The sequence below is a fragment of the Salmo trutta genome, chromosome 28 (genome assembly GCF_901001165.1).
Source record: "Salmo trutta chromosome 28, fSalTru1.1, whole genome shotgun sequence".
Classification (NCBI taxonomy): Eukaryota; Metazoa; Chordata; class Actinopteri; order Salmoniformes; family Salmonidae; genus Salmo; species Salmo trutta.
In genome coordinates this window covers 40,423,959-40,450,404 of record NC_042984.1, presented here as the reverse complement: position 1 = coordinate 40,450,404, position 26,446 = coordinate 40,423,959, and the positions used below count along the sequence as shown (strand labels likewise).

General features: G+C 45.6%; 1 protein-coding gene and 2 pseudogenes across 1 annotated transcript; 1 reads left to right on the top strand and 2 right to left on the bottom strand.

Moving 5' to 3' along the window:
- The window catches only part of LOC115166384 (acylamino-acid-releasing enzyme-like), a 115,674-nt pseudogene extending 112,817 nt beyond the window's left edge, over positions 1-2,857 (bottom strand).
- Positions 2,858-3,443: 586 nt separating this feature from the next.
- LOC115166226 (acylamino-acid-releasing enzyme-like) lies at positions 3,444-18,936 on the bottom strand (annotated as a pseudogene).
- Positions 18,937-21,462: 2,526 nt separating this feature from the next.
- LOC115166232 (interferon-related developmental regulator 2-like) lies at positions 21,463-25,428 on the top strand. The gene is made up of 3 exons (XM_029720055.1): positions 21,463-21,839; positions 22,032-22,124; positions 24,480-25,428. Exons 1-3 carry the CDS (start codon positions 21,774-21,776, stop codon positions 24,558-24,560), a joined length of 240 nt encoding a protein of 79 aa, XP_029575915.1. The 5' UTR covers positions 21,463-21,773; the 3' UTR covers positions 24,561-25,428.
- The last annotated feature ends 1,018 nt before the right edge of the window (positions 25,429-26,446 follow it).

Below are 26,446 nucleotides of genomic sequence, written 5' to 3'. Positions count from 1 at the left end.
AATCAAACTGTCCACTTAGGAAGCAACACTGATTGACAATACATTTCACATGCTGTTGTGCAAATGGAATAGACAACAGGTGGAAATTATAGGCAATAAGCAAGACACCCCCAATAAAGGAGTGGTTCTGCAGGTGAAGACCACAGACCACTTCTCAGTTCCTATGCTTCCTGGCTGATGTTTTGGTCACTTTTGAATGCTGGCGGTGCTTTCACTCTAGTGGTAACATGAGACGGAGTCTACAACCCACACAAGTGGCTCAGGTAGTGCAGCTCATCCAGGATGGCACATCAATGCGAGCTGTGGCAAGAAGGTTTGCTGTGTCTGTCAGCGTAGTGTCCATAGCATGGAGGCGCTACCAGGAGACAGGCCAGTACATCAGGAGACGTGGAGGAGGCCGTAGGAGGGCAACAACCCAGCAGCAGGACCGCTACCTCCGCCTTTGTGCAAGGAGGAGCAGGAGGAGCACTGCCAGAGCCCTGCAAAATGACCTCCAGCAGGCCACAAATGTGCATGTGTCTGCTCAAACGGTCAGAAACAGACTCCATGAGGGTGGTATGAGGCGCCCGACGTCCACAGGTGGGGGTTGTGCTTACAGCCCAACACCGTGCAGGACGTTTGGCATTTGCCAGAGAACACCAAGATTGGCAAATTCGCCACTGGCGCCCTGTGCTCTTCACAGATGAAAGAAGGTTCACACTGAGCACGTGACAGACGTGACAGAGTCTGGAGACGCCGTGGAGAACCTTCTGCTGCCTGCAACATTCTCCAGCATGACCGGTTTGGCGGTGGGTCAGTCATGGTGTGGGGTGGCATTTCTTTGGGGGGCCCGCACAGCCCTCCATGTGCTCGCCAGAGGTAGCCTGACTGCCATTAGGTACCGAAATGAGATCCTCAGACCCCTTGTGAGACCATATGCTGGTGCGGTTGGCCCTGGGTTCCTCCTAATGCAATACAATGCTAGACCTCATGTGGCTGGAGTGTGTCAGCAGTTCCTGCAAGAGGAAGGCATTGATGCTATGGACTGGCCCGCCCGTTCCCCAGACCTGAATCCAATTGAGCACATCTGGGACATCATGTCTCGCTCCATCCACCAACGCCCCGTTGCACCACAGACCGTCCAGGAGTTGGCGGATGCTTTAGTCCAGGTCTGAAAGGAGATCCCTCAGGAGACCATCCGCCACCTCATCAGGAGCATGCCCAGGCGTTGTAGGGAGGTCATACAGGCACGTGGAGGCCACACACACTACTGAGCCTCATTTTGACTTGTTTTAAGGACATTACATCAAAGTTGGATCAGCCTATAATGTGGTTTTCCACTTTAATTTTGAGTGTTACTCCAAATCCAGACCTCCGTGGGTTGATAAATTGGATTTCCATTGATTATTTTTTGTGTGATTTTGTTGTCAGCACATTCAACTATGTAAAGAAAAAAGTATTTAATAAGATTATTTCTTTCATTCAGATCTAGGATGTGTTGTTTAAGTGTTCCCTTTATTTTTTTGAGCAGTGTACATTTAGTAGGTAATGACTTGTTGTGCCATGTAGTAGTGTAGCGAACTACAGAAGCTAACCTTTACCCATAAAATATGGGTAAAGTGTGCAATAATTTAGTTTCTTTTTCGGCATCAGACCTGCCGGTAACGCTTTGACACCTAGAGTCATAACACTGACAGTCATAACCATGTCATAACTGCAGACATAACACCGTCATGACACATTTAGACCTGTTGTGCCATTTATTACATGTCTGGTTATGACACCTACGTAAGAGTGTCAAACCCACAAACATTACATCATTATTATTTTTATTGACCATATTAATTGTAATTGCGTACTAGTCAGACATGCACCTACCCCAAAGCTCAGTTGCTGATGACCGGGATGAATGCAGGAGCACATTTCAGGAGCTGACAAGACACCCTCTTTTTGACTGATGTCTGATAGAGGGCTTATATGATGGTCACAATGCTTCTTGACAGTGTCATAAAGTGTATTTTATTAGTCCAAGTGAAGTGACACAGGATGGTCAATATGCTTCATGAAAGTGTCATAAAGTTGATTTCCTAAAAGCTACTTAATTAAAACATGGAGAAAAAAAACCCATCAAGAATTCATTACAAAAAAGGATTTAAGAAAAAACTCAAATGAAAAGAAACTTCATGGCAGGGAGAAAACTAATTTGAATAAATGTGGGGTTGACACCTATGGTGTCAGTAACAGCCACAAAGCAATGCAATATCTGTCACAACAGGTGTAAATATATTGGTCATGACTGTTGACCATATGACAAGTTATGTCAGCTGTTATGACCGTGTCATAAAGTGTTACGACACTGAGTGTCAAGTGTTTACACCCTCCATAATTCTCACTTGAAACATTGTAATAGGATAAATAACACATTTTAACATATGACCACAACGTGATCAGTCTTGCAATTTGTCGTCTATGACATTTCCCATTTTCTCATATGAACACACTAAATAATTTGGATGCAGTGAACTACCCAGCTGGCACATAACGTTCTGAGAACCATATGTTTCTTAGAGCTTGGTGAGAACATGGTGGTCCTATGGTTTATTTGCACACACACCTTCCCACAACTTTCTGGGAAATGGTGCTGGATAGTTGCTTGGCTTTGGAACACTCAGCACATTTAAGGGACTCCACAAAAAAAAAGTCATTACTTTAATAGAACGTTCCCTAAAAGTTCAAACAAGGTTACATTTCATTTTGGTAATGTATAGGAACATTCTCCAACTGGTCTGACATTGGGAATGTTGTCAAATAGGTCAGAGAATGTTAAGAAACAACGTTGTGGAAATTTCAGTATAATGTTTCCTACAGGTTTCCTCATGGTTCTATGTGAAGTCATGTTCTCAATTGTTCCAAGAACATTAAGAAAACTTCCAAATAAAAACTACAAGGAAACTTCAGTAACGTTTAGGGTGTTGGCTGTGCTGACTAATTGGCCACACCTAATCCTAATGTGTGTTTGTTTCCTTTGAAATGGGGTTTGTTTGAATAGACAAATGAACAGCCTCATATGAGGTAAAAAAAAACATGGCATGCTAGCTCCATTCTGGTTGTGCAGTAGACTAATTCCATGGATAGGAAACAGAAGATCATAGATTTGAATCTCACTGACGCCGTGTCACAATAAAGAAATGTGTTTTACATGATTAATGCCTAAGCAAATTCATTTCCAAGGGTCCCATCTGTGCTTGGAATTAAAAACAGTTAAGTCAGCTATGTCTTGCTTAACTTCTTCCAGTGTGAAGTAATGGGTAGCATGGCAAACTAGATTTTTAGAGTAACGTCCCCAACACTGGTGTTTTGGATGTTTTCCAGACAAATCCACAGGAATCCCACATCTGCAGTTAAATCATCCATTGCCTCATGGAGCTCACGGAAGGTTGTACACAATCAACGCAAAGGTCATATTTTCAACAAAACATTATTGCTGGCATAATGCAACCATAGAAAACACCAGAAGGACCTGGTAACAACTGAAATGTACAAAGGGAGTACAGTACACACAAGTGTGGATGTCTTAATTCCACAGTTCCCTTTGTGTCCCCAGTCATACCAGTAGAGGCTCAGTGCAGGTAGAGGTGTTGCTGGAACCACAGCACCACATTGAGGAAGCAGTCAGCCTGAGTGTCCACACGAGCCAGTGAGTGGCGTCCTCCGCAAACAAAAGCAACCTGCAAGGGCAAGCATTGTATTTATTAGCGGACAACGTAGGAAAACAAAAGCAAGCAATTCTTATTGGACAAGTTCAGGTAGTCCCTCCCTGTTTCAGTTTGTTCTGCTTCCATTAGGTACCTAACAAATACGGCCCAGAGTTCACCAGGTCAACGAATCATCTAACAATGCTAAACTAGGACGGCGCTGCAGTGGATAGCTGCCGTCTTACCGGCTCCTGACCAAATTCTGCTATAGAACAGCAATCAAATTCTGCTATAGAACAGCAATCAAATTCTGCTATAGAACAGCAATCAAATTCTGCTATAGAACAGCCAATCAAATTCTGCTATAGAACAGCAATCAAATTCTGCATCAGAACAGCAATCAAATTCTGCTATAGAACAGCAATCGCGAACCTCGATTCGGATAGAGATTTCTACTTCAACGAGTCGGCAGCTCTGGTCGTTTACCCCGGACCTGGCCCTGATCCCCGGGACTCGAAAGAGGAAGCAGCGGCGAAAGAGGCAAGCGAGGCGGCGTCATGATTAGGCTACGTCGGCGCGCATCTAGACCGCCATTGCCGTCTGTTTTGTGGGCGAACGTACAATCACTAGAGAACAAACTGTTGGCGACTATCCTATCAACAGGACCTGAAGAACTGCAATATCCTACATTTCAAGGAGTCTTGCCTGAACAAGGACAATACACCTCACTGGTAAGATCAGAAGGCAGCCTCGGGTAAGCTGAGAGGGGGAGGAGTGTCTCAACAGCTGGTGCACAAACTAATTTTAAGGAAGTCTCAAGTTTTTGGTCGCCTGAGTACGAATACCTCATAAGCTGCAGATCATAATATGTACCAAGAGCGTTTTCATCGACAGTAAGTCAAAAGTTTGGACACACCTACTCATTCAAGGGTTTTTCCTTATTTTTACTATTTTCTTCATTGTAGAATAATAGTGAAGACAACAAAAGTATGAAATAACACATATTGAATCATGTAACCAAAAAAGTGTTAACAAATCAAAATATATTTTAACATTTGAGATTCTTCAGAGTAGCCACATTTTGCCTTGATAACAGCTTTGCACACTCTTGGCATTCTCTCAACCAGCTTCATGAGGTAGTCACCTGGTATACATTTCAATTAACAGGTGTGCCTTGTTAAAAGTTATTTGGGGGAATTTCTTTCCTTAATGCATTTGAGCCAAATTCTATAGTAAGTACTGTAGTGTTCTATAGTTATTTTTTTATGTGGGCAGGATGATGGATAATATAACAAGCGGTTGTCACCTGACGGGGGAGCCCCTGCTCTTCAGAGAGCGGTACAGCTCCAAACCTTGGTAAGGGGACACTCTCCTGTCTTTACCCCCCAGCATCAGGAGCACTGGGGCCTTGATCTGGACACAGACGGACGAAACCAAATGATATGCTTGTCTCTGACAGCTATAGGGGAGTGTGTTTGTATTTGTGTGCATGAACCTCAAACCTGAGGTGCGTAGGTGATGGGGGATTTCTGGAGCATGGTGGTGAGAGCCTCTGGGGTGGGCAGCTGGTCATAAGAGTACTGCAGCCCCACACTAGAGTAACGCCTAGGAAAGGTAGAGGGAGACACAGGACATCTATCCATCAACCAACCAATTAATCACATTGTATTTGCATAGTACTTGTATTTTTATTTATTTATTATTTTTACAGTATCTTAAATATGCAGTGCACACACTTTCCATCCCCCAACTAGTGCACTACAATTAGTGTTTTACAGTCTCATTTAGGACTCCCCAGTCCTATACACTGATACACAGAGACAGTGTCAAGTCTCACCAGTCCACGATGTCACTGGTTCCCAGTAAGGTGGCAGCGTTGATGACTGGGTTCCTGACGGCACACGCCTTGTAGAAGTCTGGGAACTGGCCAATCAGGTGGCAGGCCAGGAAGCCTCCGTGGGACCCACCCATCACCACCACTTTATCAGGGTCAAGGGTTAAGAGCTTCTCAGCAGTTTGGTCAGCAAGGGCAGTTAGCACAGCCCTCTGGGAATGATAGTTAGGAAGAGGTTAGTTGAACAAGGTGTGTTAGTAGTATTGAGTTAGAACAAAAATTAGCAACCTGACTGACACCCTGGGTTGAAACACTGTTGTAGTCATTTTCAGCTGAGAGCTCACTCGGTACCTGCACATCCTTGACGTCTTGGCTGCCGATGTTACCGGCCAGAGAGAGGATGCTGTCCTGGCCAAAGCCAGTGGAACCCCGGTAATTCACTACAAAACACAGAGCGAGAAACAATATTCTAACAGTGGATACCAGTGTGTGTGGGTATGAGCCAAGGAGGAAGTCCACTATCTTACCCATGAGTACAGCAAAGCCCAGTTTGACCAGGACTGCTGTAGTGACATTCCACTCCGCAAAGAACTGGGAGTGCGGCCCACCTGGGAAAGAACACAAGCTTCAGTGAGTCCTCCGTGATCTCTTTCATAGATCAGTTCCCATATACATAAAAGCATCTCAGAATAGGAGTGCCGATCTAGGATCAGTTTTTATACAAATTAAATATACAGCGAAGATTTGATCCTAGACCAGTGCTCCTACTACGAGACGCTTTATGAATACGGGCCCAGGAGCTAGATTCTCCAGAGGTTTCTCTCACCATGGACAAACACCACCAGAGGAACCTTGGTGCGTGACGGAAGGTGGTTTGTCGTAACCAGCAGGGCCCCGAAGTCTAGGCCAGCTGCATAAGAGACACACAACTTACTTCATTTTATTGTTCTCAAGGACATGCAGTTATGGCAACCAGACAAGTTGTAAACCACTATTGACTGACTCACAGTACTCTGGGTTCTCCTCCTGGGGTGTAGGGCTGACGTCCAGAACATTGACGATAGCACCAAGTAGACACGACTCGCCCAGATGGTCCCAGGACACCTCCCCCTCCCCCCCAGCCAACGGAAGAAAAGCCACTACCTGCAATGACAATGCATATATGACCAGTATGGGAGGGGGGGGGGGGGGGTAACCTAAATGACCAGTATAGGGGGGGGGGTAACCTAAATGACCAGTATAGGGGGGGGGGGAACCTAAATGACCAGTATAGGGGGGGGGGGGGGGGTAACCTAAATGACCAGTATAGGGGGGGGGGTAACCTAAATGACCAGTATAGGGGGGGGGGGGGTAACCTAAATGACCAGTATAGGGGGGGGTAACCTAAATGACCAGTATAGGGGGGGTAACCTAAATGACCAGTATAGGGGGGGGGTAACCTAAATGATCAGTATAAGGGGGGTAACCTAAATGATCAGTATAGGGGGGGGGGTAACCTACATGTTTTCCACAAGCACATGGAGTTGCTAACTAATATAAAAGTAGCCAGGTGGGATCGCCCGGGCCAGGTGGTTAATAATTTTCTGGGAAACAAGCTCTATTTTGGTGGCCTCCAATACCTTGATTCCATCCGAAATACTCAGCGAAATTATTGAATACTTTTGAGTTTACCTCCCAAATTTGATTTTTTTGGTGGTATTGTTTAAAATTAAAATGACTGAAAATGGATGAATCTAGTGTATTGCTATTTTTGATTAAATATTGTCTTGGCTTAGACAATAAAGACTATTTTTTAATTAAGAAAAGAAACTGTAATTTTTTATCCAGTCTTCTCTTGAGATTAAAGAATTTTACTGTAAGATAAGAATTGCCACAATGTTTGTTCTTCAAATTAAGTAAATAAAATATAAATTAAGATAATTTGGTCTAAGTTACATTTTAAATCAAAGAAATTGTGTGACGAGCACTTCTTCAAATGTAAAAAATGGCTCTAAAATAGTATATATTTGAATAAATGACAATTCACAAGGAAAGTTGCAAACACTTATTGAAATTCTTCCACTAATTTAACTGTCGTCAGTTACGTCATTTATTGAAGAAAAAAACACTTGTTTAATGACCTGACCCACAGATTTCTTCTTAATTAATCTTTTAAGAGTTTGTTGACTTCCACAGGCATAAAGTTCCCTTATAAGAGGCATTTTCTCAGCAATCTGCGATACAGGTATAATTGAAGAATGAAGCAGCAGTTGACTACTCCATTGTCAACACTTTGATTAAAATCAGTAGACATAGATCAACATATTTGAAAATAACATATGCATCATTAGCTTTGGAAATAAATCAATAAGTTCTCTTTCGGACCAGAGTGAGGCTATCGTTTCACTAGCCTACCTATTTTTCTGCAGTGAGGATTCACCATATTCATCGAACGTTATCATTTAACTGCAGTTAATCACCAACAAAACTACCACTATGCGAATGAAGCCAAATCAACTCTTACCGATGCGATTCGATAAACTGAGTGACTCGTCAGTAGCCTAACATCACTGTCTGTCAAGTCCTGATAAGAGTTCATATCGAAAATACAAACGAGATCTTTAGTTTACTTGTCCCGATGCAATATGGTTGTATGATTTATGAACGGCAAGGATATGAGATTGACTTTTTCAGTTAGACAACATTTATGAGCCAAGCTTGTTGTTCGTCAATCAAATCACAGCTCTGCCATACCAAGCAAAGAGCAGTAAATGCTCATGGAGTGAAACTGGAAAAAAAGGACTTCAAAGTTGTTTTACTGTCGAGGCAAATGAATTGTAGGCAGATCATTGGAGATGTGGTTGTCTTACTAAGATGTCAGTTTTTTTATTAACATGGACATGATCTTTAACCCTAGACTGCAGTTACTGCCTTCTTGCTTGATACACCAAATGAAATGCGTTTCCATGATGATTTGGTTTAACACAAACGTGTTCCCTAGTTGCGCAGTGATTGGCTCAGTGTCCTGTCACTCATGGGGACATTATGTCAAGGCAAAATCTAAAAAGGTAGAGTTCCAAAACTCAAGCCCTTTGGGTGCCGTCATAGGCTGCATTCCAAACACTTAAGACACATCCTTTCTCCTCAGCCCTAAAATGAAGTGGACACTTCTGATGACGTTATGATTGCACGTCTACTTATATTAACTATATATTTATTCATGTATGATAGCTAGCAAATTAATTAGCTAACTAGCGTTAGCCTGCCTAGCTGGAACTTCTGAATGAACATTTATTTCTACAATTTCCAAAAGCTAACAAAACAAAAACATTTACTTTTTACAAGACGTGTTGGTGTATTAGCAGCACAATTTCTAACTTATTTACATTTGTTTTTACTTACACTGTTGACTCCATATTGACCTTGGGATTTTGGCTGACTTTTCTTAGCGGATGTACCATCATCGCAAATTGAATTATGGGGCATTTCAGGCCCCGAAGTGAACATAATTGCACACCCGCAAATTCCATTAAAAACGAGGGCTGAGGGGCTTACGTTGCAAACTTCCCTTGCTTGGCTAATCATTTGGACCGACAAATATGGCCACGGGGATTCCCCCAAGGGCATAAGGCGAGGGTAAGTGGACGAGGGTGTGTCTTTTATATGTTTGAAACGCAGCCATTGAGTTACATTAGAAGTGTCCATCCAAGAAGGCTCAAGGTCATTGGCCACAGATAAAATGACGTCAAATCACATTATATCTGCCGTAGCTTTGATTGGACTGATCATGTCAACGTCATACTTAGCTAGCAGTCATCATGAATTAAGTCGACAATCTACTGGCAAATCCTTGTCATATGAGAAATTATGATAAAACTTAGCGGTGCTCGTCGGCCATTGGACATAAACATTACACACCAAGTTGGAAATCGCTAATTCAACAATGAGTGGTTTGGAAGGAATCAGTGGCTAACTGCAAGCATTGCAAAGCAATTACTAGCCTGATATTCAGTGGGGTGGGTGTTTAAAAGGATAAACATTCAACACGATGGGCTAGAAAAGGTTGAATACATTGGCCATGCTGTCAATCCAGCGTTACTTCTGCAGCATTCAAAACAACTGGAAACTTGGAAATGGGAAATCTCAGACATGTTTGTTGAAGCAAGTCAGCCATATCAGCTATTATTTTTTAAAGGCAGTAAATGAGGCTGAATGAACGGTTTCGCTGCCAGACAAGGCTCCGCTGATAGCCAGGTGTAACAGTGGTAAGGATTCACTCTGTGGTGCTGAAAAGAAAGCTCTCTAGTTGGGACAGCTTTATGTCGGTCTTAACCGTGTGTGGGCACTGTTGGTCACCGTTATAGTGCAATTAATGTACTGTTTAGTGTAGTGGCTTGCACCGAAAAGAAACAAAATTGGAGTTTGCCCCACCAAGATTTACATGCTAAAATAGCCACTGAGCATGAGAAAGAAAATAAATTAATGTGCCACGACTCATCGTTACCACATTATATGGGACGTGCAAATTGACTCACATAGACGATGAAGGAGCATCATGCTCTCTCAGAGGAGGCTGGTAGGAGGAGCTACAGGAAGACGGGCTCATCGTAATGGCTGGTACGGAATTCATGTAACGTATCGAACACAAACACATGGAAACCACATGTTTGACTGTTCCATTCATTACAATGAGCCCGTCCTCCTATAGCTCCGGCCACCATCCTCCTCTGTGCTCTCTCCCTCCGTGTAAAGAAATGTGACTGCAAGCACAGTGTACACAACACACACACCCAGGAGGTACAGAGAGACCGTCAAACCAGCAGACCGTCAAACCAGCAGACTGTCCCTGTCGTCGGTCACTTTCTGACTGACACACGCTATGAGATGCATATCATTCATTTTAGTGGGAGAGGGCTCATGAACTTTTTTTTATGACTTGTGAATTGTAAAAAGTAGCATAGTTAATTTAAGTGGAAAAAGTACCCGGCTGAAAATTAGTGTAACCGGCTGTATAGTCGACAGCCGGCGCTAGTGGAACACACTGTAACCTCAATGCCCAGCCCTCTGTATAGGGGTAACCTCAATGCCCAGCCCTCTGTATAGGGGTAACCTCAATGCCCAGAGCGATATATGAATGACCACAATACTGTATTACCAGGCGTGGGGCCTCGTTCAGATGGGAACAGTGGACCACCATGAGGTCATTCTGGATGGTGAGCAGCTTCCAGCTCCCAAATTTCTCAGCTGAGTGGAGAGAGAAAGATTGAACGGTTTGCTACAGCTCGGACTAGTTTCAGTTGACGAAGCTGGAGATGAAAACCTAACAGACTAATAATCATATAAAGGAGAGCTTACGGGCAGACATGCGGGTTACTCTCCTAGTGGTCCTGTCCACTACAAAGAGGTCCTGGGAGAGAGGGACAGATGGGAAAGTGAGATCATGGAGTACAAAGTTGTGTCCGCTTGTGTGCATGTTCACACTATACCCTCCAGTTCCTCCGGGCACTACTGAAGACCACTCTCTGGCTGTCTGACGCCCAGCATCGAGGTGGCAAAGCCTCATACAGCCCAGCAAACTCATCTAGGGACAGACAAAAGGGGGGGGGGCACAGGAACGGGGATTGATAGATAATGTCCGGGAAGGAAATGGGTGAGAACCAAGAGATGGAAAGTGCAGTAGGAAATGGGGTGCCATTCGATGTCAAGTTCAAAATGTTGCGTTAAAGTTATTCAAATTCTGTACCTTTCTTTGGCCTATTGACTACGTCCACCAGCACCGAGATCTTCCTTGTCTCCAGGTCATACTGTGGACAGAGAGAAGGTAAGGATATAACAGTATAACAGTGCAGAATACCACCAGCGAAGCATAAGCAGCACTCCCCACTGACCTCCAGACCATCCTTGCTTCTTTCTGATAAGGCGGTAACGGCTCCTTCATGAAGGGGCTGGGAGCAGGGGTCTGGAGGTAACGCTGAGGGCTAGGCTGGGAGCGGAGGTAACGCTGAGGACTAGGCTGGGAGGTAACGCTGAGGACTAGGCTGGGAGGTAACGCTGAGGACTAGGCTGGAGGTAACGCTGAGGACTAGGCTGGGAGGTAACGCTGAGGACTAGGCTGGAGCGGGGGTCGGGAGGTAACGCTGAGGACTAGGGGCTAGGCTGGGAGCGGGGGTCTGGAGGTAACGCTGAGGACAAGGCTGGGAGCGGGGGTCTGGAGGTAACGCTGAGGACTAGGGGCTAGGCTGGGAGCGGGGGTCGGGAGGTAACGCTGAGGACTAGGGCTAGGCTGGGAGCGGGGGTCGGGAGGTAACGCTGAGGACTAGGCTGGGAGCGGGAGGTAACGCTGAGGACTAGGGGCTAGGCTGGGAGCAGGGGGTAACGCTGAGGACTAGGCTGGGAGCGGGGGTCGGGAGGTCACGCTGAGGACTAGGCTGGGAGCGGGGGTCGGGAGGTCACGCTGAGGACCAGGGGCTAGGCTGGGAGCAGGGGTCTGGAGGTCATGCTGAGGACTAGGCTGGGAGCGGGGGTCGGGAGGTAACGCTGAGGACTAGGGGCGGGGGTCGGGAGGTAACGCTGAGGGCTAGGCTGGGAGCGGGAGGTAACGCTGAGGGCTAGGCTGGGAGGTAACGCTGAGGACGAGGCTGGGAGGTAACGCTGAGGACGAGGCTGGGAGGTAACGCTGAGGACGAGGCTGGGAGGTAACGCTGAGGACGAGGCTGGGAGGTAACGCTGAGGACGAGGCTGGGAGGTAACGCTGAGGACGAGGCTGGGAGGTAACGCTGAGGACGAGGCTGGGAGGTAACGCTGAGGACGAGGCTGGGAGGTAACGCTGAGGACGAGGCTGGGAGGTAACGCTGAGGACGAGGCTGGGAGGTAACGCTGAGGACGAGGCTGGGAGGTAACGCTGAGGACGAGGCTGGGAGGTCACGCTGAGGACGAGGCTGGGAGGTAACGCTGAGGACGAGGCTGGGAGGTAACGCTGAGGACGAGGCTGGGAGGTAACGCTGAGGACGAGGCTGGGAGGTAACGCTGAGGACTAGGCTGGGAGGTAACGCTGAGGACTAGGCTGGGAGCGGGAGGTAACGCTGAGGACTAGGCTGGGAGCGGGGGTCGGGAGGTAATGCTGAGGGCTAGGCTGGGAGGTAACGCTGAGGACGAGGCTGGGAGGTAACGCTGAGGACCAGGCTGGGAGGTAACGCTGAGGACCAGGCTGGGAGCGGGAGGTAACGCTGAGGACTAGGCTGGGAGCGGGAGGTAACGCTGAGGACTAGGCTGGGAGCGGGAGGTAACGCTGAGGACTAGGCTGGGAGCGGGAGGTAACGCTGAGGACTAGGCTGGGAGCGGGAGGTAACGCTGAGGACTAGGCTGGGAGCGGGGGGTAGCGCTGAGGACTAGGCTGGGAGGGGGGGTAACGCTGAGGACTAGGCTGGGAGCGGGGGTAACGCTGAGGACTAGGCTGGGAGCGGGGGTAACGCTGAGGACTAGGCTGGGAGCGGGGGTCTGGAGGTCACGCTGAGGACTAGGCTGGGAGCGGGGGTCTGGAGGTCACGCTGAGGACTAGGGGCTAGGCTGGGAGCGGGGGTCTGGAGGTCACGCTGAGGACTAGGCTGGGAGCGGGGGTCTGGAGGTCACGCTGAGGACTAGGGGCTAGGCTGGGAGTGGGGGGGAGGGTCTGGACTGGGGTCTGGGAGTTGGGAGGCTGGAGGTCAGGCTGGGGACTCACCTGCTGCATGCTGAGACACTGGCTGTGGGGGCCAAACACCTGTCCCTCCAGGTACACCAGGTAGCGTCCATCAGGGCTCAGACGGGGGGACGAGACTGAGCTGGTGTCCCCAGACAGACACTCTGTGTAAGGAGAAACAAGGGGTTGCAGGTTGGAGGTTTGAGAGGAGGAAAGAGAAGCTTTGTTGTTAATTCGCTGTGAATTAACAAGTTGATTACCATGACAATGAACACAGGAAATACTCACCACAGTTTCCTTCCAGGTCCAGACAAAACAGAGCTGACCTGAAACCAGAAGCTCTCATTTTAGTCTTACTAAAATAACACATAAGGGCATATCTTGATCAGTCTATTACTCTGGAATATTGATTAGTGAGATGACGTAAACATAGTAGACTACACAGGCTGTTCCTTACCTCCTATTGGAGCAGAACCTCAGGCCCAGTCTGAAGGGCTCATGCCACCAGCCCACAAAAAACACAGACTCGCCATCATGGGCCCAGAGACCCTGTGTTAACCAGACAGACAATCAGCATGACAACAATTACTGTACATTTACATTTCATGGCATAACATGATATTACATAGAATTACATGACTATAAGACATGTCATGTGACTGGTGATCTTTACAGTGAAGTTGCAAATACCATACGATGCTCTGCTAATGCCTTTATTGGTGTGTGTGTGTGGGTGTGTGAGGCCCCGTTTGTGCTCACCTGGCCTGGGGACACGTGTGACGGGACACCCTGCAGCACTGTTACCGTGCCCTTGGCCACGTCGGCCACACACAGCACTGGGACACTTTTACTGGTCAAGCCTTCCCCCCAGTCCTCCCAGTACACACTCTTATCCTGATGCACAACAGGGGAAAGGAAGGGTGTTGAAGCCATGAAAAAAAGAATAGAAATAAACACTGGATCATGTTTACGCAACATAGCAGCCATCCTAAGAGTACTTCCAGAACCACCCGAGTGTCACTTTAAGGACTACATCCAACTGAATGTATGGCTAAACATACAAAGACAAGTAATAGAGGAGAAGTGATCAGGGTGTTTCTGATACCTTCTCAGAAGGGCCTTCCGAGGGCCCTGCTCTTGGCTCTCCAGCTGATGGGCTGGAGGCTGAAGCATATGACTCTCCTATAGACCTTTTCCCCTCAGCTACATACAGCAGCCTGCTCTCACATGTAGACCAGGCCAGGCAGCCAAACTGAGCTGCACACAAAGACAGACGGCGAACAAGAGACAAAGACAGACCGACATGGAGAGAGAGTGTGGCTGATGAATTCAAGCAAATGGCGCCGATTAGGTCCACAGTGGACAGGTCTAGCATCGGACAGAATACTCAGAGCACCATAGGCATTAAAACCACCCAGGAAAAGGCCTTACCATCCTCATACACTCTCCCATGTTTGTTGAGAGCTGAGAGATCGAGGATCTTTTTTAGACACCTGTCGCTCCATACCTGAAAATGAACAGACCCTATTAAAGTTAAAGCAAACAAATACGCACCGTATGGGGGTGGGTGAAGGAATTTAGCCAAATGATGACGGACACACCCAGACTACGCCATCCTTACCTCCAGGAACTGTTGTACCACAACCTGACCGCTGGTTACCCTGACAACCGCCTTCAGATCTCCAGACAGGGAATAGGAACTCAGAAATCTATTTGAGCAGGAAGGAAGAAAGCTTTGAAAATGGCAGCTCAGAGAAAGACCTCTCGCGTCTTTATTAAATACCTCCCCTATATAATCATCTTACACATTACGTCATCAACACCAGACACTGGGATGGAGAATGAGTGGTGGGGGAGTGTTAATGTGTCCGTCTGTCTACTTACTCGCCGTGTAAAAGGCTGCAGGGGCTTGGTGGTTGGATGTTTATGTCGGTCTCTTGTCTGTAGTTTTGAATCAGTGTCCACTGCTGGGCATAGTGCAGTCTGGCTCCCCGGACTGTCTCAGTCTGACTCCACTCTGATAGGCGCAGGTGAAGGAGAGGTTAATAACTAGGATTATTATTTTATTTTTTTCATCAATAGATTTAAAAAGTAATTTGAACTATTTTTTTCCCAACCAAACAAACATAATAGCATACGTGCAGTCAAAATGTTTTTTATGGGTACCAATTTGTCTGCTGTTCAGTGTTCTTTAGTGTGTGTGTGTGTGTGTGTGTGTGTGTGTGTGTGATGTATAGAGGGCTAATGCCCAAAAGCCTGTTAAAGCATGGGCAGCACCACTGAGGCCTTTGAGAATGATAGAGGCCTCTAGTGACCAAAAGGTAGCATTGAAGGCTTCCGCCATTTTAACGTCAGCAACTGGGTGGTACTTCACACTTAATTGTCTGATCCTGTTGGAGTCATGTTCATCCAGGTCATCAGGAGGGATCCGGCCAATCGTGAAGAAAATTGACTACTTCAAAATGGAGATAGCCTCAATGGTGAAGGCAAATGCTGTCATAGACGCTATTGTCACAGATAGAACAATGAGTCAGATATTTCCCTGGATGTATACATGTGAAGCATCCGGTTGGCGTTTCCACACACTACCAAATATGGTAGTGAGGAAGCCCAGCACTGGGAAAAGACGGAGCAAGATGGATTTTGGCCAAAATTATGCAAATATTCTCATCAATGAAACATTTGATCGCCATACAGTTTTCTGTTTCCAAAACTAGAATCTGTAACAAACAGTGGACTGCATTTTGTAGACTTTACCCTTTACCAAAAATTATGTTGTTTAGAAGGAGTGCAGGGGTGAATTGAGTTATTGCACACTCACAACAAAGTAGGCGTTCCTTAACGGAAATACGCTAATAAATACTAGAGCGAGCCAATAGGATCTTACTAGCTCGTGCTTGGCTCTGCCCACGTCCTTGCTCGTTCTGCCCACTATGATTAATTTGATCAAATTGGAAATGACCAAAAAAATTGGGGGGAGTTTGCCCCACCAAGATCTACATGCTAAAAATCGCCAATGAGCATGAGAAAGTACAATTTCTGGCACATTAATTTATATTCGAAGTGGATTTCGACTCATCGTTACCGCATTATATGGGACGTGCAAATTGACTCACATAGACGATGAAGGAGCATCATGCTCTCTCAGAGGAGGCTGGTAGGAGGAACTACAGGAAGACGGGCTCATCGTAATGGCTGGTACGGAATTCATGTAACGTATCAAACACAAACACATGGAAACCACATGTTTGACTGTTCCATTCATTACAATGAGCCCGTCCTCCTATAGCTCCGGCCACCATCCTCCTCTGTGCTCTCTCCCTCCGTGTAAAGAAATGTGACTGCAAGCACAGTGTACACAACACACACACCCAGGAGGTACAGAGAGACTGTCAAGCCAGCAGACCGTCAAGCCAGCAGACCGTCAAGCCAGCAGACCGTCAAGCCAGCAGACCGTCAAGCCAGCAGACCGTCAAGCCAGCAGACCATCCCTGTCGTCGGTCACTTTCGGACTGACACACACTATAAGATGCATATCATTCATTTTAGTGGGAGAGGGCTCGTGAACTTTTTTTCTGATTTATGAATTGTAAAAAAGTAGCATAGTTAAATTGAAGTGGAAAAAGTACCCGGCTGAAAATTTGTGTAACCGGCTGTACAGCCGACACTAATGGAAAACACTAACCTAAATGAGCACAGCGTTATATAGGCGTACCCTGAATGTCCAGAGCTCTGTCGAGTCGTAACCTGAATGTCCAGAGCTCTGTCGAGGCGTAACCTGAATGTCCAGAGCTCTGTAGAGGCGTAACCTGAATGTCCAGAGCTCTGTAGAGGCGTAACCTGAATGTCCAGAGCTCTGTAGAGGCGTAACCTGAATGTCCAGAGCTCTGTAGAGGCGTAACCTGAATGTCCAGAGCTCTGTAGAGGCGTAACCTGAATGTCCAGAGCTCTGTAGAGGCGTAACCTGAATGTCCAGAGCTCTGTAGAGGCGTAACCTGAATGTCCAGAGCTCTGTAGAGGCGTAACCTGAATGTCCAGAGCTCTGTAGAGGCGTAACCTGAATGTCCAGAGCTCTGTAGAGGCGTAACCTGAATGTCCAGAGCTCTGTAGAGGCGTAACCTGAATGTCCAGAGCTCTGTAGAGGCGTAACCTGAATGTCCAGAGCTCTGTAGAGGCGTAACCTGAATGTCCAGAGCTCTGTAGAGGCGTAACCTGAATGTCCAGAGCTCTGTAGAGGCGTAACCTGAATGTCCAGAGCTCTGTAGAGGCGTAACCTGAATGTCCAGAGCTCTGTAGAGGCGTAACCTGAATGTCCAGAGCTCTGTAGAGGCGTAACCTGAATGTCCAGAGCTCTGTAGAGGCGTAACCTGAATGTCCAGAGCTCTGTAGAGGCGTAACCTGAATGTCCAGAGCTCTGTAGAGGCGTAACCTGAATGTCCAGAGCTCTGTAGAGGCGTAACCTGAATGTCCAGAGCTCTGTAGAGGCGTAACCTGAATGTCCAGAGCTCTGTAGAGGCGTAACCTGAATGTCCAGAGCTCTGTAGAGGCGTAACCTGAATGTCCAGAGCTCTGTAGAGGAGTAACCTGAATGTCCAGAGCTCTGTAGAGGCGTAACCTGAATGTCCAGAGCTCTGTAGAGGAGTAACCTGAATGTCCAGAGCTCTGTAGAGGCGTAACCTGAATGTCCAGAGCTCTGTAGAGGCGTAACCTTAATGTCCAGAGCTCTGTAGAGGCGTAACCTGAATGTCCAGAGCTCTGTAGAGGCGTAACCTGAATGTCCAGAGCTCTGTAGAGGCGTAACCTGAATGACTAGAGTGGTGGAAATGACATGCTCTGGTCTATCTTGGGTTAGTTATAGAAATCTTTGCTATAATGGCACAGACACAAGATGAGTCCTCTATGTATCTCTATGGTAGCAGCAGAGACAGAGGAAGCGAGAAACCCCACACCCTAATTGTTTCTGGTTACATTAGTCAGTCATTGTAAATAAGAATTTGTTCTTAACTGATTTGCCAAGTTAAATAAAGGTTAAATAAAAAAATCTAAAAATACACCCTTTCAGTTTGTTATCCAACTCAGATGCAGATGAAAATTGACTACTTCAAAATGGTGATGGCCTCAGGCGCAACCTGTGGTTTCACAGACACCATAGTGGGACAGTTACAACGTTGCGATCTCTGTGTGTGTGTGTGTGTGTGTGCGTGTGTGTGTGTGTGTGTGTGTGTGTGCGTGTGCGCGCAGTGTCTCACCTGTACATAAAGTGAAACTCGTGCCGTTTAATAGTGCCATGTAGTCATTCGCCGTCACGAAGGCAGAAATAGGGGTGGGATACCCACTAATTTCGCGGTACAAAGTGCTGATAGCGTCGGGTTCCATTCGTGCCTAGGTGCAGTAGCGTTAGTTAGACATGCAGCTAGAAACTGTTTTTGGGAACACTTTTACAGTGCATTAGCTAGCTAACTAATCACTTTCATCGATTACAGGTGATAATAAAGCCATGTGACTGCATGCGTTCAACAAACGAACATTATGTATCAGCTTCATTTTAACGGTTAGATAGACGAATGTTAAGATAAACGTAGATGGAACACAAATGTCCATTTTGAGCTAAAGTGGTACTTCTAAATCTGTGAAAAAAAGAACAATAGTTGTCTTTTACCAGGAACTCCATGTCTACACGACGGCCGATACCATTTCATACAGGGGCTGATGGAAGAGACCAAACGCAAGGCGGCAGCAGCAACACATTTTGTAGGATTCACAAAGGAAGTGATTAATGGCGCCTTGGGATTTCACCCCAACTCTGACGTCATCCCATTGAAGTTGACATTTAAAACGATCGGGAGGTCCAAAGAATCCCAGATAGCACTAACCATTGAAAAAAAAAAATAAACATCTCCTGCCCCATCCAATCCCACCATTTGAATCCCAAAGATAATTAGTAAAAATCCAAATAACTTCAGAGATCTTCATTGTAAAGGGTTTAAACTGTTTCCCATGCTTGTTCAAGGAACCATAAACAATTAATGAACACACACCTGTGGAACGGTTGTTAAGACACTAACAGCTTACAGACGGTAGGCAATTAAGGTCTTAGTTATGAAAACTTAGGACACTAAAGAGGCTTGTCTACTGACTCTGGAAAAACACCAGAAGAAAGATGCCCAGGGTCCCTGCTCATCTGCGTGAATGTGCCTTACGCATGCTGCAAGGAGGCCTGAGGACTGCAGATGTGGCCAGGGCAATAAATTGCAATGTCCGTACTGTGAGACGCCTAAGACAGCGCTTACAGGGAGACCGGACGGACGGCTGATCGTCCTCGCAGTGGAAGACCACGTGTAACAATACCTGCACAGGATCGGTACATCCGAACATCACACCTGCGGGACAGGTACAGGATGGCAACAACAGCCTGAGTTACACCAGGAATGCACAATCCCTCCATCAGTGCTCAGACCGTCCACAATAGGCTGAGAGGCTGGACTGAGGGCTAGTGGGCGGGGTTATATCCTTCCTGTTTGGCCCTGTCCGGGGGTATCATCGGATGGGGCCACAGTGTCTTCTGATCCCTCCTGTCTCAACCTCCAGTATTTATGCTGCAGTAGTTTATGTGTCGGGGGGCTAGGGTCAGTCTGTTACATCTGGAGTATTTCTCTTGTCTTATCCGGTGTCCTGTGTGAATTTAAATATGCTCTCTCTAATTCTCTCTTTCTCTCTTTCTTTCTTTCTCTTGGAGGACCTGAGCCCTAGGACCATGCCTCAGGACTACCTGGCATGATGACTCCTTGCTGTCCCCAGTCCACCTGGCCGTGCTGCTGCTCCAGTTTCAACTGTTCTGCCTGCGGCTATGGAACCCTGACCTGTTCACCGGACGTGCTTGTTGCACCCTCGACAACTACTATGATTATTATTATTTGACCATGCTGGTCATTTATGAACATTTTAACATCTTGACCATGTTCTGTTATAATATCCACCTGGCACAGCCAGAAGAGGAATGGCCACCCCTCATAGCCTGGTTCCTCTCTAGGTTTCTTCCTAGGTTTTGGCCTTTCTAGGGAGTTTTTCCTAGGGAGTTTTTCCTAGCCACCGTGCTTCTTTCACATGCATTGCTTGCTGTTTGGGGTTTTAGGCTGGGTTTCTGTACAGCACTTTGAGATATCAGCTGATGTACGAAGGGCTATATAAATACATTTGATTTGAATTTGATTGTAGGCCTGTTGTAAGGCAGGTCCTCACCAGACATCACCGGCAACAACGTCGCCTATGGGCACAAACCCACTGTTGCTAGACCAGACAGGACTGGCAAAAAGTGCTCTCACACGAGTCGCGGTTTTGTCTCACCAGGGGTGATGGTCGGATTCGCGTTTATCTTCGAAGGAATGAGCGCTACACCAAGGCCTGTACTCTGGAGCGGGATCAATTTGGAGGTGGAGGGTCCATCATGGTCTGGGTCGGTGTGTCACAGCATCATCGGACTGAGCTTGTCGTCATTGCAGGCAATCTCAACGCTGTGCGTTACAGGGAAGACCTCCTCCCTCATGTGGTACCCTTCCTTGCAGGCTCATCCTGACATGACCCTCCATCATGACAATGCCACCAGCCATACTGCTCGTTCTGTGCGTGATTTCCTGCAAGACAGGAATGTCAGTGTTCTGCCATGGCCAGCGAAGAGCCCGGATCTCAATCCCATTGAGCCTGTCTGGGACCTGTTGGATCAGAGGGTGAGGGCGAGAGCCATCCCCCCCCCCCCCCTAGAAATGTCTGGGAACTTGCAGGTGCCTTGGTGGAAGAGTGGGGTAACATCTCACAGCAAGAACTGGCAAAGTCCATGAGAAGATGCACTGCAGTACTTAATACAGCTGGTGGCCACACCAGATACTGTTACTTTTGACCCCCCCTTTGTTCAGGGTCACATTCAATCTGTTAAGTCACATTTGTGGAACTTGTTGAGTTTGTCTCAATTGCTGAATCTTGTGTTCATACAAATATTTACACATGTTAAGTTCGCTGAAAATAAACGCAGTTGACAGTGAGAGGACGTTTCTTTTTTTGCTGAGTTTAATTGGTACCTTCTCATGCATTGCCTTTGGTATCTGCATTACAATGTCAACATTCAAATATGTTTTTTAAACCCACTTAAGGAAAATAATGAACAGATACAGCCTTGGTGTGAGTGTTTATTACATTTCATTTATCCATAATCAATTAATATGCCTAACCCTTTGGGTTATTACATAGCATTGCTTGTCAAAATACATCTCCATTGTTCATTGCACTCCTTGAATACCTACATATGCATTTGTATATTCACATATGCATTATTATGCACAACCAACCTGCATAAAAATATACATGAAAAATGACACCTTAATTCTCTTAGTCCTTTTCCCATATTTGAAGTCTAAAAATAACTTAATTTAAAAACCATACTGTTCTCCCACTTTCAATAAATTAGAAAGTAAAATACATTACCAAAAATGGTTTAGATGATCTTCCAAAATATTAATTAAAAAAAAGGTACAATAAACTACCTTTTTGTTTTATTTTCAGGCATCTCATAGGTCAGATCCGCTTTGGTGTGGAGGGCATCTACATCGACAGCTGGATGCGCAGGAGGGTCTACGACGCCTTCAAAGAGGTGCTGGAGTCTGGAGTGAGACACCATCTTCAGGTTTGAACAAACATCTAGGTCTATAACTGTGTTGGTAGGATATAGTTGATATCTATGCTATAAAGAGACTATCTCTGCAACCAGCATGTTCTAATCAAATCTTTCTGGAAGGTTTGTGATGCTTGCTTGCCTCTTAATTATCCGTTGGAAATGGCTAGTTTTTAAATGGTGTGCCTGGTCTTGTCTCTCTAGTATAACCCGCTGCTGAGGGACATATTTGGCCTGGGACCCCCCCTGATACTGGACTCGTCTGTCAAATCCAGCAAGATCTCTCGTTTCGAGAAGGTGACCCCCATGGCCTATGACTGTCTCCAAACACACCTCCCACCGGCACATAACCCCTCGTCATGAAACCACGACCACTGACAAATACCCACTTAACCTGTTCAACAACCATATGGTGCATTTCATGTGAGATCTCCACTGTCTAATTATACTGAACAAAAATATCAACTTAGCATGCAACAATTTCAAACATTTTACTGAGTTACAGTTCATATAAGGAAAATCAATCAATTAAAATAATTTCATTAGGCTCTAATCTATGGATTTCGCATGACTGGGCAGGGGTGCAGCCAAGTGGGTGGGCCTTGGAGGGCATAGGCCCACCCTTTGGGGAGCCAGGCTTAGCCAATCAGAATGAGTTTTTCCCCACAAAATAACTTTATTACAGACAGAAATACTCCTTAGCAGCCCCTCATTGACGATCCACTACATGAAGACGCCCTGGGCTGGCGTGGTTACACGTGCTCTGCAGTTGTGAGGCCGGTCGGACGTACTGCTAAATTCTCTAAAACAGTTTGCGTCCCACCTAGTCAACAGCCAGTGGAATCGCGTGGCGCGAAATACAAATACCTCAAAAATGCTATAACTTCAATTTCTCAAACATATGACTATTTTACACCATTTTAAAGACAAGACTCTCGTTAATCTAACCACATTGTCCGATTTCAAAAAGGCTTTACAGCGAAAGCAAAACATTAGATTATGTCAGGAGAGTACCCTGCCAAAAATAATCACACAGCCATTTTCAAAGCAAGCATATATGTCACAAAAACCAAAACCACAGCTAAATGCAGCACTAACCTTTGATCTTCATTAGATGACACTCCTAGGACATTATGTTATACAATACATGCATGTTTTGTTCAATCAAGTTCATATTTATATCAAAAAACAGGTTTTTACATTAGCATGTGATGTTCAGAACTAGCATACCCATCGCAAACTTCCAGTGAATTTACTAAATTACTCACGATTAAAGTTCACAAAATACATAATTATTTTAAGAATTATAGATACAGAACTCCTTTATGCAATCGCGGTGTCAGATTTTAAAATAGCTTTTCGGCGAACGCACATTTTGCAATATCCTGAGTACATAGCCCGGCCATCACGGCTAGCTAATTTGACACCCACCAAGTTTGGCCCTCACCAAACTCAGATTTACTATAAGAAAAATTGGATTACCTTTGCTGTTCTTCGTCAGAATGCACTCCCAGGACTTCTACTTCAACAAGTGTTGTTTTTGTTCCAAATAATCCATAGTTATATTCAAATAGCTCCGTTTTGTTCGTGCGTTCAGGTCAGTATCCGAAGGGTGATGCGCGAGCACATTTCGTGACAAAAAAATGCAAAATATTCCATTACCGTACTTAGAAGCATGTCAAACGCTGTTTAAAATCAATGTTTATGCTATTTTTCTCGTAAAATAGCGATAATATTCCAACCGGGTGACGTTGTATTCATTCAAAGGCTGAAAGAAAAAAATTGAGAATTCTCATGAACCCGCTTCTCAGTCTCACTGTTCCCAGCCTGACCACTCACAAACAGAGCTGCTGTACTTCGCCCAGAGACTGCAGACACCCCATTACACTTTCTGGTGCCTTCTGAGAGCCAATGGAAGCCTTAGAAAATGTCTCGTTACAGCAGAGATGCTGTATTTTTGATAGAGATGCCACAGAAGGAGAACAAATTGTCAGACAGGGCACTTCCTGTATGGAATCTTCTCAGGTTTTGGCCTGCCATATGAGTTCTGTTATACTCACAGACACCATTCAAACAGTTTTAGAAACGTTAGAGTTTTCTATCCAAATCTACTAATTATATGCATATTCTCGTTTCTGGGCAAGAGTAGTAACCAGTTTAAATCGGGTACGTTTTTTATCCGGCCGTGCAAATACTGCCCCCTAGCCCCAACAGGTTAAAGTGGCCTTCTATTGTCCCTAGCACAAGGTGCACCTGCGTAATGATCATGCTGTTTAATCAGTTTCTTTATATGCCACACCGGTCAGGTAGAAAGATTATTTCTGCAAAGGAGAAGGGCTCACTAACAGGGATGTAAAAAAATAATAATAAATTGCACAGAATTTGAGAGAAATAAGCTTTTTGTGCAAATGGAAAATGTCTGGGATTTTTTATTTCAGCTCATGAAACATGGGACCAACATTTTACATGTTGCGTTTATTTTTGTTCAGTGTAAATGCATGTCGGTTAAACAAAATGTACTGGTCCGTTTTGATTTAGCAGTACCATGAAATGTTATGAGTTTGCCTAGTCTTCACAAGACTGCCCTCCATATTGTCATTCTTTATTTTGAAGGGTGTAAGTCTAACCTGTTGATTTATTTTCCTCTCACAGCATCTGTTCAACTCAGCGGCATTCAAAGCCAGGACTAAACTAAGGAACAAAGTGAGGGACAAGAGAGCAGATGTGATGTGAGGAATTGATGGAACGTGCCGTAGCCATATAGGACGAAGACCGAGGAGAAGAAGACTAGGGTGTATTCATTGAAGCAAAAGGTCTGGAATGTTGGAGACCAATGTACTAAACAGAGCTGACATGATTTCCTATTCAAAATGGCAGACAATCCTATCTGTTTTACACAGTACATTTCTATAGTGAACCTTCTGTGACGTTGCACCCTCCTGTACAGCCCCCTGGCCCAAATTGTCATCCTGCTCCGTGCCCGTCGTCTCACAGGACCCAGTGGCTGCTGCCAAACCAGGGACTTTGCAGACAATGCAAACGTGTGTTTTTATTTTATTTAACACCACAATAAAACTGACCTATGAGATGCCTGAAAATAAAACAAAAAGGTAGTTTATTGTACCTTTTTTTTAATTAATATTTTGGAAGATCATCTAAACCATTTTTGGTGATGTATTTTACTTTCTAATTTATTGAAAGTGGGAGAACAGTATGGTTTTTAAATTAAGTTATTTTTAGACTTCAAATATGGGAAAAGGACTAAGAGAATTAAGGTGTCATTTTTCATGTATATTTTTATGCAGGTTGGTTGTGCATAATAATGCATATGTGAATATACAAATGCATATGTAGGTATTCAAGGAGTGCATTGAACAATGGAGATGTATTTTGACAAGCAATGCTATGTAATAACCCAAAGGGTTATGCATATTAATTGATTATGGATAAATGAAATGTAATAAACACTCACACCAAGGCTGTATCTGTTCATTATTTTCCTTAAGTGGGTTTAAAAAACATATTTGAATGTTGACATTGTAATGCAGATACCAAAGGCAATGCATGAGAAGGTACCAATTAAACTCAGCAAAAAAAGAAACGTCCTCTCACTGTCAACTGCGTTTATTTTCAGCGAACTTAACATGTGTAAATATTTGTATGAACACAAGATTCAGCAATTGAGACAAACTCAACAAGTTCCACAAATGTGACTTAACAGATTGAATGTGACCCTGAACAAAGGGGGGGTCAAAAGTAACAGTATCTGGTGTGGCCACCAGCTGTATTAAGTACTGCAGTGCATCTTCTCATGGACTTTGCCAGTTCTTGCTGTGAGATGTTACCCCACTCTTCCACCAAGGCACCTGCAAGTTCCCAGACATTTCTAGGGGGGGGGGGGGATGGCTCTCGCCCTCACCCTCTGATCCAACAGGTCCCAGACAGGCTCAATGGGATTGAGATCCGGGCTCTTCGCTGGCCATGGCAGAACACTGACATTCCTGTCTTGCAGGAAATCACGCACAGAACGAGCAGTATGGCTGGTGGCATTGTCATGATGGAGGGTCATGTCAGGATGAGCCTGCAAGGAAGGGTACCACATGAGGGAGGAGGTCTTCCCTGTAACGCACAGCGTTGAGATTGCCTGCAATGACGACAAGCTCAGTCCGATGATGCTGTGACACACCGACCCAGACCATGATGGACCCTCCACCTCCAAATCGATCCCGCTCCAGAGTACAGGCCTTGGTGTAGCGCTCATTCCTTCGAAGATAAACGCGAATCCGACCATCACCCCTGGTGAGACAAAACCGCGACTCGTGTGAGAGCACTTTTTGCCAGTCCTGTCTGGTCTAGCAACAGTGGGTTTGTGATGTCTGGTGAGGACCTGCCTTACAACAGGCCTACAATCAAATTCAAATCAAATGTATTTATATAGCCCCTTCGTACATCAGCTGATATCTCAAAGTGCTGTACAGAAACCCAGCCTAAAACCCCAAACAGCAAGCAATGCATGTGAAAGAAGCACGGTGGCTAGGAAAAACTCCCTAGGAAAAACTCCCTAGAAAGGCCAAAACCTAGGAAGAAACCTAGAGAGGAACCAGGCTATGAGGGGTGGC

What these genes read in the sequence shown, in the direction of transcription:
- LOC115166232 (XM_029720055.1), top strand. Translation starts at nt 21,774, where the DNA reads ATGCGCAGGAGGGTCTACGACGCCTTCAAAGAGGTGCTGGAGTCTGGA. An exon ending in GAGTGAGACACCATCTTCAG is followed by an intron (nt 21,840 to 22,031) that starts GTTTGAACAAAC and finishes TTGTCTCTCTAG; the next exon opens with TATAACCCGCTGCTGAGGGA. An exon ending in AGATCTCTCGTTTCGAGAAG is followed by an intron (nt 22,125 to 24,479) that starts GTGACCCCCATG and finishes TTCCTCTCACAG; the next exon opens with CATCTGTTCAACTCAGCGGC.